The sequence below is a fragment of the Triticum aestivum genome, chromosome 2A (genome assembly GCF_018294505.1).
Source record: "Triticum aestivum cultivar Chinese Spring chromosome 2A, IWGSC CS RefSeq v2.1, whole genome shotgun sequence".
NCBI classification, from domain to species: Eukaryota; Viridiplantae; Streptophyta; class Magnoliopsida; order Poales; family Poaceae; genus Triticum; species Triticum aestivum.
This window is the reverse complement of record NC_057797.1, coordinates 689,771,536-689,782,438: the sequence shown is the minus strand read 5'-3', so window position 1 is coordinate 689,782,438 and position 10,903 is coordinate 689,771,536. Positions and strand designations below refer to the sequence as shown.

Sequence of the window (10,903 nt, the reverse complement as noted above, 5' to 3'; positions counted from 1 at the left end):
ACACCATATTTATATCAGAGAAAACAACTAATTCCCTACCTGAACGACTCATGTCTACATAGTGGAGTTCTAGGTAAATAAAAGCGCTTATTCTGACCATCAAGTTTTGTGGTCGTAATGCGACTACAGGCATCTCTGCCACCAGTATCATGGCAATTTAGCACACAATGTTGCAGGTGTTCAGCTAGTACAGATTTTGGCATGGACTATATAAGCTCCATCATGTACTCGTATCTACTACCAGCCTACCACTGCTGTGATTAGCTCATAAACTAGATTCAGGTAAGCAATCTAAACAAGCTGATTAACTAGAACCTATTATAACCTCCTTGTAGAGCAGAAAAAACATTATATGCACGCAAGGCCAGATCTCAAGGGGATAACTAGGTAACTACCTTGGCAGGCTCTTCTTGGATAGCAGCAATCTTCTTCTTCTTGTAGGGAGGCCGCTTCTTGCGAGCATCGCTGGTGACGGCTATGGTGGTGGTTGACGGCGGCGCTGCTAGGGCGGACATGGAGGAGATGAATGGTTGCTCTGGTCCGACAGTGGGGGAGTTGGAAGGCGGCGCTGGTGCAGCCGTGAGGGAGGTGGACAGCAGCGTTGGTGCAGCTGTGCAAGAGGTGGACGATGGCGTTGGTGCGGCTACGATGGAGGTGGAAGGAGGTGTTGCGGCGTCCATGGAGATGATGGATGGTGGCGCTGTGGTGTCCACGGGGTAGGTGGATGGCTGCGCTAGGCCGACCATGGGAAGGTGGACGGCGGCGCTAGGCGGCGGCCTACCCTAGCATACTGCGGCGGCGCTGCAGGATTGGAGGAACGAGGAAGGAAGAGCGGAACGACCGAACAATGTGGGCTCCACGAACATGAATTATGTGGGCTTTTAAGTGGGCGCCGTGGACGGCCCGTGTCCACTTGTAGCCTGACATTTATTATAATGAACTTTTTTACTTGCCACTAAGAGTATTCTTTCTGTATATTTTTCACTACATTTTAAACAACATTTTTATGTTTAATTTGTCGAACGAACATAACTATGCATATACGTAAGTTACATATGTATGATTTAGTTCTAGTACTATTCATTGAAAATACATTTTCTTTACCAAAACGATACCTATGTTTTGTTAGTTTTTATATTTTTAAATATTGTTTGAGATAATATTTTGTTAAGATAAAATTAACGTAAATCTCAGAAAATAAATTATGGCACTACTCAACATACATCCATTAGTGTGTTTACTTTTGTGGTATTTGTTTGTAGTTTCTTAAATGTTCACAAAACTTGATAAGGCACTTTATAGTGTATGGCCAAAGTTAATAATATGCTAGATGATTCTAGAGTGTAATAGTATCAAGTTTAGGTAACTGAATCATGAATTCAAGTGTGTGTGGTCACCAAAAAAATTGTTCGAACCATAGTTCTGAGCATCAAACGCGTCCGCGATATTGCAAGATACTCGCCCTATAAAACAGAGCGCATAAAAAATTGTAAATCATCACTCATTTGAGCAAGATATGCCATGAATAACTGATGTGCGGGCCCATGAGAGGAATAACTGGTACACACCGAACAACAATGGGAACCACGACACACCCAATGCCCTCATCAACCTCGACTCCCTATTCTTATGGAGCTTCGTAATTTAAGGATGTATGGAAAATAATAAAGTTATTGAAACTCATACGTGCTAGTCTTACCATGTGACTGTTCAAGAGTTGCCCATGCGAAGGGAGAGGGTGAGTTGACTAGGCAACCCTAGAGGTTTACAATGCTGGAGTGGCTTGTAAGTCGATTGGTTATAGTAAGTCGATGAGGGGGAAACGGTAAATCAAAGGCCATATCATATGGGGGGAGGGATAGAAAGGGAGTGAAGTGTGTGGGGGGTGGGGGAGTGGGGTTGAGGAAAGGGAGGCACTTATTGACGGACGAGTTAGTATGTATAGTACCACTATGCTAGATTGAGTCCTAGTTGATCGGTGGCCACACACGAGCAAGCGTGTGTCCACCAATTGTGTAGATCTCCGCAGTCGTCGAACGGAAGAAGATTAGCCGGGGCAATCTCCATTGATGGACACATAGGCCTAGTTCGTACAGTGGTCGCATGCCCAATTTGTATATCCAAAGAACTTTTATAATAGATCTTATACTTTTCACAAAAAAGGAAGGAGATCACGTTTGTAAGTGAATTCCGTAGATCGTTCATAAGTATAGCAATTTAGACATACCAGTGGTGGACGTGTAGTTTCTCGCCACTATACTGACCCACCTTGCTTGCTAGCGGACGACAGATCCAACTCAATTAAGTTCGGTTTTGCTGTTATCAGGGTTTTTACAGGAGGGAGCAAGTTGCTAAAATCGCTAGTGAATCAAACTCTAGAATTACTGCAAACGTGATTTTAAAACATCGATCGTAGTACCACTATAGGTGTAGCACACTACAAAAGTTGTAAACCTAGGCCCTCTTCGGAATTCCACCTGCTCCGCGAAATAGCAGAAGCTGTGGAGCCACGAAACAGCCGCTCCACGTTTTTCACTATGACTCCACCCGCTCCAGAAGTTGGGATGGCAATGGTTACCCATTATCCTCGTACCCCGCGGGTAAAAACCCTATTAGGGTAAGGGTATGGGACAAAAATGTACACATGGGTAATTAAATGGGAAAAATATCATACCCGTCGGGTAGAGAGGGTACGGGTATGGGATCGTATAACCCATGCCCACATACCCATGTACCCATCTAAAATGTTGACAAGTGAGTTTTTTTAATACCCTAATGTATTAGTTTTTCCCTCGTAATCGAGCTAGATAAAAACTCTAATGTGTAGTCAAATTATCTCTATAATTTATCATGATTTTTTGAACTTAAAGTGTATGCCTATGTGTTGTTATTTATGATTATGTGTTGTTGTTTAACATTTTTACGTGTTGCTATAGGCAAGTATTTTTGTTTATTAGAATGTGTTGTTGTACATTGTTGTTTAAAATGTATTGCTATTAATACTTTATGATTATATGTTGTTTTTTACAACTATTTTCCACTTAATTGATGTGTTGTGAACACGGGTATTTTTACCTGTAGGTATCCATATACCCTGTCGGGTGACGGGTATGGGAAAAAGTTGTACCCTTGACGGGTATGGGTATGATTGATAGATAAGTTCAGGTTCGACGAGTATAGGTATGATTGATAGATAAGTTCAGGTCGACGGGTAAGGTTATGGGGTGGCTCCATCTGTATCCATACCCTGCGAATGCCATCCCTAAAAATGGAGCTGTGGAGCGGAGGTAAACCGAACAGGGCCTCGTATTTTCAAACCAACTCAGCCATAGTCGTTGCCTGCGAATCCGCGGTGACAAGGTTGAATATCGCTGCATCTTCCGGTAAAAGTCCTCGACGCCACGCTTCAAAACGAGCAAGGCGACACCCACGGTGAGCCCAACGCGGCCCCACACGCAACGGTCAAACGCGCCGCATCGGACGGACCATCTCGCCTCGCTCCTCGATCAGGCGGCCAAAAAGTCACCCCGGCTCCATGCCATTTGCATCACCAAAAGCGGGAGCCGCGCCTCGTATACTTGCCTTCATAACCACGTCTACCTTTTCTTTAAGCCGCTGCTAGGCCAAGTGCTCCTCGCTCCGATGACTTTTGCTTGCTTGACCCATTTTTAGCCAGCGCCCCTCTTCCTCTTCTACCACCACTAGGACGGGCCTCTAGTTTTATTCTTTCTAGAAAGAGAAGCTTGCTTTCGCAAGACAAAGGAGTATAGTAAACTCGATCGGGAGCGTCCTCAAAACTTGCTCGGTGTAGTAGTCGACGACACGCCTCCTTTATTTGTTTTTGAAATGATGGCACGCGGGAGATGCCATAGTCAAGGCTCATGGAAGTGTGCACCACGTACTACCATCACTATGCGATCTGGATTGAGTCGTTGAGAACAATGCTGCCGGCCGGTTTGACAAAACGTGCCATCTTTTGGGGGGGGGGGGGGGGGGGGGGGGGTGAGAAATCGCAGCATTCTGCCTCGGACAAAAGAGTGCTTCATACTCCCTCTGTTCGGAAAAGCTTGCCCCAAGTTTGTGTCTTAAATGAATGTATGTACTCCCTCTGTTTTTATTTACTCTGCATATTAGAGTTGACTGAAGTCAAACTTTATAAAGTTTGACCAAGTTTATAGGAAACAATATAGACATTTATCATAATAAATCTATACGATGTGAAAGTACATTTAATAATAAATCTAATGTTGTTGATTTGTTATTGTATATCTTAATATTTTTGTATATAAACTTGATCAAAGTTTGTAAAACTTGACTTTGATCAAAGCTAATATGCGAACTAAGTAAAAACGGAGGGAGTAACACTAACTTGATGCTAGATATGTTCATTTGAGGGATAAGCTTTTTCGGATGAAGGAAGTAGCTCTGAATCTAAAACTAAAGTGGCCCCCCCTCCCGACATTGTTGTTAAAGGAAAGAAAGGACAACCATCGTAGCAAGAAAGAGAGCGGTGAAGTCAGGAGAGCATCCGAGAGGGGTACAGGATAAGGCATGCTAGGACCCTCCTGGCACGTGAAATAAGAACAATCTTGATGAGGTATTTATATTGTAGCTTCTTTATTTACTTCCGTAATTCTAAAAGCACATGGATTATATCATGTCAAAACATATTGACTTGTTTTACAAGGAAATTACACCAAGGCAAAAACATTGAGGGTGTTGTAAAGGAAAAATACCACAATTCCAGTGATTTTCAACGGATACTCACCACTATATGAGAATGAACCAAGAGAAATACATAAATTGTCCGATTAATCACTTGGCGTGTCACGAATATAGACACCTGGCCCCACGTATCATTGACCAGAGATTCCACTAAGCTCATCCTCCTCCTCCTCCTCCTCCTCTTCTTCTTCTTCTTCTTCTTCTTCTTCTTCTTCTTCTTCTTCTTCTTCTTCGACACATGGTTTGTTTTAGGGTTTTCAACACATAGGTGGAGTTAACTGCATTGATAATCTGCCACGAGAGCATGGTTTCCTTCCTTTCCCCTCTTAAACGACGGCTAAGGTAAACTCCCCCCGCTTTAGGCTTCGTCAGGGAGCCCGTGGGTTCATCTCCCCTCTACACGTGACTCCAGAGGCCAATGGGGGGGGGGCTTCAGGTTCCTGGATTCCTGCTGATAGTTTAGTTTAGGGTTTTCTAGTCCTTGCAGGGGCAACGCTAGAACGAATGGTGGCACTTTTTCTTTGAGTTGCTCTGCCAGCCCCGATCCTCCTCGAGTTTGCTTGTCTGGATGGAGTCGTCGAAGCTCTGGTGTTGATTCCGGTCATCTCCTTGTCCCGACAACAAAGCTTTTGGTATCAGATACTTCAGATCGATTCAAGGGTTCAACAACGATAACCGCAGCCCCAGGGCCTAGTATTTAGGAGGGCGTGCACGAAGCTTCATGGCTATTGTTGACAATGTGAGGACGGCTTCGGTAGGGAAGTGCCAATAACGACACCTCGACTCGTTCTGGCGGCAATAATGGTCGTTTTGTGCTCCTAATACCTCAACGTAAATTTTATTATGTTTAGGATGAATTGTACTTGTCATGAACTTGTATAATATATTTGATGCTTTTTGGGGTAAAGCACGTAGTTCAACTTGTGCTCAAGTCGAGCTGTCTCACCATGCATATCTTATCTCTAAAATCAATTCGATTTTCTCTCACTCTTCCCTGACTCCATGAAGTAAATTGGCGAGACGACCACCATGAAAGGTAGGTTAGGGCCTGTTCGAAGACACGATAGCGGTGCCGCATCGGCGTTGAAGAGAATTCCCACCTTTTCCTCAAATTGTCCCTCTCTCCTAAAATCGTGAGAGGCGGAGGCGGCAAGCATTGGCCGGGTTAGCGGGTCCGTCTAGCATACGCTGTCCATGGCTGCTAGGCACTATGATTTTCAACAAATAAATAAAGGTTCATAATTAGATAAATAAAGCACCGCTCAATTTTTGCTCTACCTAGAACATCAATTGCGCGGTCGTTGGTGTCTACTATGATTTCCAACAAATAAATAAAGGTTCGCAGTGAGATAAAAAACACATGCGTGATGCAAGCGCATGTTCTTCCATGAACCAAGCGGATGAGCACAGAGCGTTGAAATGTTTTTCTTATGGAGCAAGTGCAACATCTTTTGATCTGCAAGAAAGCAGTCCAAAAAGTATTGTTATTCACGCCACCTGTCCCACCATTTCCAAAAGATTAGCACAATAGAACTAGCGCATATAATAAATCAATACAAGAAACAATTGTTCTCCCGGTGGAAGATACGGAAAATAATTGAGCCCCTGATCACGCCGGAGATATGCCAGCTCTCGCAGCGCAGACAGTCCGTCAACGGGCTAAACAAAGGGAGAGCGGAGGTGGTGGGAAAGTTCCCACAGCCGGCGTCGACATGGCTCGACCAAATATTATTAATATAACCAACAAAAGAAAGAAATATTAAATATATACAATATCATATCGCAAGGAGATAGTGCTGCTAGGGAGAGGAAATAATGGCGCTTTTTATCATGGCCAACTTTGTTTCGGTGTAGAATAGAAACGCACGCATCATTATAGCCAGGGCGTCCATCGCCCATCCCATAGTTGACTTTGAAGCCAAGACACAGGACACATACGCATACTATGATATTTTCTCTCCCTCTCTCTGCCTGCTTGTGATGCGAGCAATAACGGCTTAAAGAAAACCCATTTATTCTTATCCCCAAAGTCCACTATCTCGTGGGCCATGGCCAAGAAGATGTCATTATCACACCGCATTGGGCCTTTTTCCAAAGAAGCCCCCGCAGCTACTATGCCTCACACCCACAGGTCCTCTGTAACAGTAAACAACCAATCACTGTACACTGGCATAAATATTGAAAACAAAATCTAGTAAAATCAAATCAATCACATGGAGTAGTTATATGTTGTACGTACGACCTTCAGTTCGGTGGCTGCATTTTTTTATAACAGTGTGAAACTAGACTGGTGTTCAGATCCAAACAGTGGGATTAGACCGCTCATGTAAAAAATGTGAAGCTGACACTTCTCAAAGAAGGACCGGAGGGCCTACAACTCTAATTCTGGGGGAATCCAGGGGGCTGCGCCGAAAAGCGAACACCATCATTGACTCGCATCTTCTCCCCTCACCCCGTTTCCACCTATAAATCCAGCCATGGCCTCCGTCCAGACCTCCAACTCCCAACCAAACCGAGAGCGCAACCGGGACAGCGAGCCAAGATCTGCAGAGCCACAGGCGACCTCACACCGGCGACCATGGCCGTGGACCTCATGGGCTGCTACACCCCTCGCCGCGCCGACGACCAGCTCGCCATCCAGGAGGCCGCCACCGCCGGCCTCCGCAGCCTGGAGCTCCTCGTCTCCTCCCTCTCCGGCGCGGCGCCGTCCAAGGCGCCGCAGCAGCACCCGCAGCAGCCGTTCGGCGAGATCGCCGACCAGGCCGTCTCCAAGTTCCGCAAGGTGATCTCCATCCTCGACCGCACCGGCCACGCCCGCTTCCGCCGCGGCCCCGTCCAGTCGCCTACCCCGCCTCCTCCGGCTCCGGTCGCTCCTCCGCCGCCCCCACCGCGCCCTCTGGCCGTCGTCGAGCCGGCCAGGCCCGCTCCCTTGACCGTCGTGGCGCCGGTGTCGGTGGCCGCCCCGGTCCCTCTCCCGCAGCCGCAGAGCCTGACGCTGGACTTCACCAAGCCGAACCTGACCATGTCAGGCGCGACGTCCGTGACGTCCACGTCCTTCTTCTCGTCGGTGACCGCCGGCGAGGGCAGCGTGTCCAAGGGCCGCAGCCTGGTCTCCGCCGGCAAGCCGCCGCTGTCCGGGCACAAGAGAAAGCCGTGCGCCGGCGCGCACTCGGAGGCCAACACCACCGGCAGCCGATGCCACTGCTCCAAGAGAAGGAAGAACCGCGTGAAGACGACGGTGAGGGTGCCCGCGGTGAGCGCGAAGATCGCCGACATCCCGCCGGACGAGTACTCGTGGAGGAAGTACGGCCAGAAGCCCATCAAGGGATCCCCTTACCCACGGTAAATTCCTTCCCTCGCCGATTGATTCAACACCAACAATACGAAACAAGATTTCGACGAACTGTCGTCATGATGCGTGCAAGGATCTGACATGGTTTGATGTGTGGGTTTCAGGGGCTACTACAAGTGCAGCACAGTGCGAGGGTGCCCGGCGCGGAAGCACGTGGAGCGCGCCCTGGACGACCCGGCGATGCTGGTGGTGACGTACGAGGGCGAGCACCGCCACTCGCCGGGGCCGATGCCGATGCAGATGGCGCCGTCGCCGGTGCCGATTCCGATGCCGATGGGCGCGCCCGTAGCCGTAGCTAGTGTGTCCGCCGGCAACGGGCACGTCTGACTTAGTTAAATTTTTTCTTTCTTTCCCCATTTGGTTGGGGGTGCTTCGTTCGTTCGCTCGCAATCTGTCTGATGTCCGTGTAAAGAAGAAGAAAGATTGTAGAGAGACGGAGAGGGAAACTTAATGCCAGAGATTTTTACTACCTCCAGACTCCACTTCGTCCACACAGTGCCATTTTTATTTGTTCGTCGTGCCTAACAACAACTCGTGCCATTCCACGAAAATAAAATTAAAAAAAAATCAACGCCGCGGATCTGGGTGGGCGTGACGAAACTGCCATGTACGCGCGGTGACAGTTAATAAGGACGGACCGGCGGCAAATGCCCCGACTTTGACCTCATAAACCCCATTGATTGCTACTGGTACTGGTACGAGTACAATACAGTGCGCCAACTAGGAGTATATATACATTTTTTGAGGTATAGAAAAGTCGGGAGGGAGAAAAGAACAAGAAGTCATACGCGGCCCCGCATAAACAAGCGCAATAATTGAATTGAATACTTTGTCGTGGGGCTCCCTCCCCCCCTCCCCCTCTGTGCAGAGGTCAAGGGTGGGCATCCGCACCGATTGATTTGTTTGTGCCCGCAATTATTATTGTTTATTGCTCTCTCTCTCCCCTCCGTCCTCTGTGGGCCCCACCGTCTGGGTGAGGGGAGTGGCGGGCCCCACGCGATAGGCTCCCGGTCAAAGGAGGCGGGTGCGGGGTCGCTTTCCGGCCTGCCCCCCGCAAGTTGACCGCACCCTCAGGCCCATGCCCCGCGCCCAATCTCGTCCCGTCACGCAGCGCGCCGTGCAGTGAGAATGCACAGAGAGCGCGCAGGAAGTGTTTCTCCTCCTCCCACCGCTTTTACTTTCTCGTTGTTTAATATAGTAATTGATTTAATAATAATAGTAAAAGAAACGGAAGCAAGGGCTGCGGGTGGGCCCCGCGCCAGCGCCAGGGCCCAAAGGAGGGGTCGCTCGCCGTTAGCATTTCGGTTTCAACTCCTCGGTTTGCTCGCCCGTCGTCCCCCCTCCTTCGTTGTTTTGTGTAGTACTACGATCCGTTGACCCGCCCTGCGTTCGGTGCGGTGCGGCGGAGTCTTTGCTTTGCTTACGGGCTACGGCTGTCGACCCTCCCCAGCCCGTCACGTCGCTTCAACACAAGTGCAACTCCTACTCGATCAACGTATCCAGCACGGCTACTAAACCAACCCAACCGTGACAGTGTGAATCAAGCGACGGCTCAGCTAGTCAGTCAATCCGTGAAATTCTCTACTAGTATAGCATAGCACCTAATTTGCAGCTGGATTTGTGATGCTTAGTTTACTTTACTTTACACTACCCACTAGCATAAGAAAATGCTTGCGAGTTGTGTATTTTGTTTATGGCAGCCTCCTGTCTGTCTCCGTGAGCGCGAGTATACTAATGATGATGACGCCGCCCATGGTTAACTGGTGCCCACCACGACTATTTATTTACCCGTGGTGCTACCATTTTTATACTAGCACGTACAACAATACTACAGTAGTGCATGGTGTCGCGTAGACCTGTGTACGCAACGTTACTGTTACAAGTCAATGGCTGGAGCCTCTAGCTATAGCTCGAGTCGTACTAGTACTCCTGGCATACTTACTACTTGTTGTGAGAGCTCAGAGCCACCTTCGCCAATCTCCACCGGTCGTAAAAGTAAAAGTAAAACCATTGCTGTTACTTTTATTCCAAGCGAGGGAGCCATGCTTGGTGGCCGGTGGAAGGGAAGAAAGGAGAGACAGCTGGGACATTCTTTGCATCTTCCCTGCTTTCGGCCTAACCCACTGTCAAACCCCCTTTGTTTAATCACACTCCTCCTCCATTAAACAATGCGTTAATCCCTGGCTGAGTTAGCCCCCTTCCCAGATCGGATCGACCAATGCGATATTATATACGCCATTAAACAAACACAGTGCAGGGGGTCCCATCCATGCCAAGCTAGTCCCGCCGGGTGAGCTGTCCAAGTGGACTTTTGTTTCATCATCGTGGGCTTGGTGCGACCTAAAGATACACTAGCAGGGTGTGGGTGATCATCTCATCTCTCTCTCTCTTTTTCAATTAGTAGCATTGTGTAAGCTTAATAGGATGGCATGTAGAGGTGGTTGTTAGGTCTGATGCCACATCTGGGATCTACCCCCGGAGCATCAGTACTGCTGCATGCTCAACTTTTTCCTCCTTGTTTGGTGATGCTCGCTCTGGCTTGGGTTGTCTGATCACTGATCACGGCCCTTGTCTCTGGTCCAGAGCAGTCAGCGTGAGTCACCACCATGTAGTAGTAGTACTGCAGCTAACATGTGAGTGGCCATGGTGGTATCTAATCTGCTCTGGTCCTTGGTTTTGTCAGTGCATCAATTTGGGCTGTTTGTGAGGTCATAACAGCGCCATAAATTAAGGCCACCTCCAACGCACGTCAAACGGACACGATTTGTCTGGATTTTATCCGTTTGAGTAGGGCAATTGGGCGGCGGCCGTCCGTTTTTTCGGATG

General features: G+C 48.2%; 1 protein-coding gene across 1 annotated transcript; it reads left to right on the top strand.

Annotated features, from left to right (window-relative positions):
* Window positions 1-7,208: 7,208 nt before the first annotated feature.
* Window positions 7,209-8,546, top strand: LOC100049026 (WRKY transcription factor WRKY51). Its single transcript, XM_044602879.1, has 2 exons — window positions 7,209-8,067; window positions 8,182-8,546. Exons 1-2 carry the CDS (start codon window positions 7,304-7,306, stop codon window positions 8,402-8,404), a joined length of 987 nt encoding a protein of 328 aa, XP_044458814.1. The 5' UTR covers window positions 7,209-7,303; the 3' UTR covers window positions 8,405-8,546.
* Window positions 8,547-10,903: the final 2,357 nt, after the last annotated feature.

What these genes read in the sequence shown, in the direction of transcription:
- LOC100049026 (XM_044602879.1), top strand. Translation starts at nt 7,304, where the DNA reads ATGGCCGTGGACCTCATGGGCTGCTACACCCCTCGCCGCGCCGACGAC. An exon ending in AAGGGATCCCCTTACCCACG is followed by an intron (nt 8,068 to 8,181) that starts GTAAATTCCTTC and finishes TGTGGGTTTCAG; the next exon opens with GGGCTACTACAAGTGCAGCA.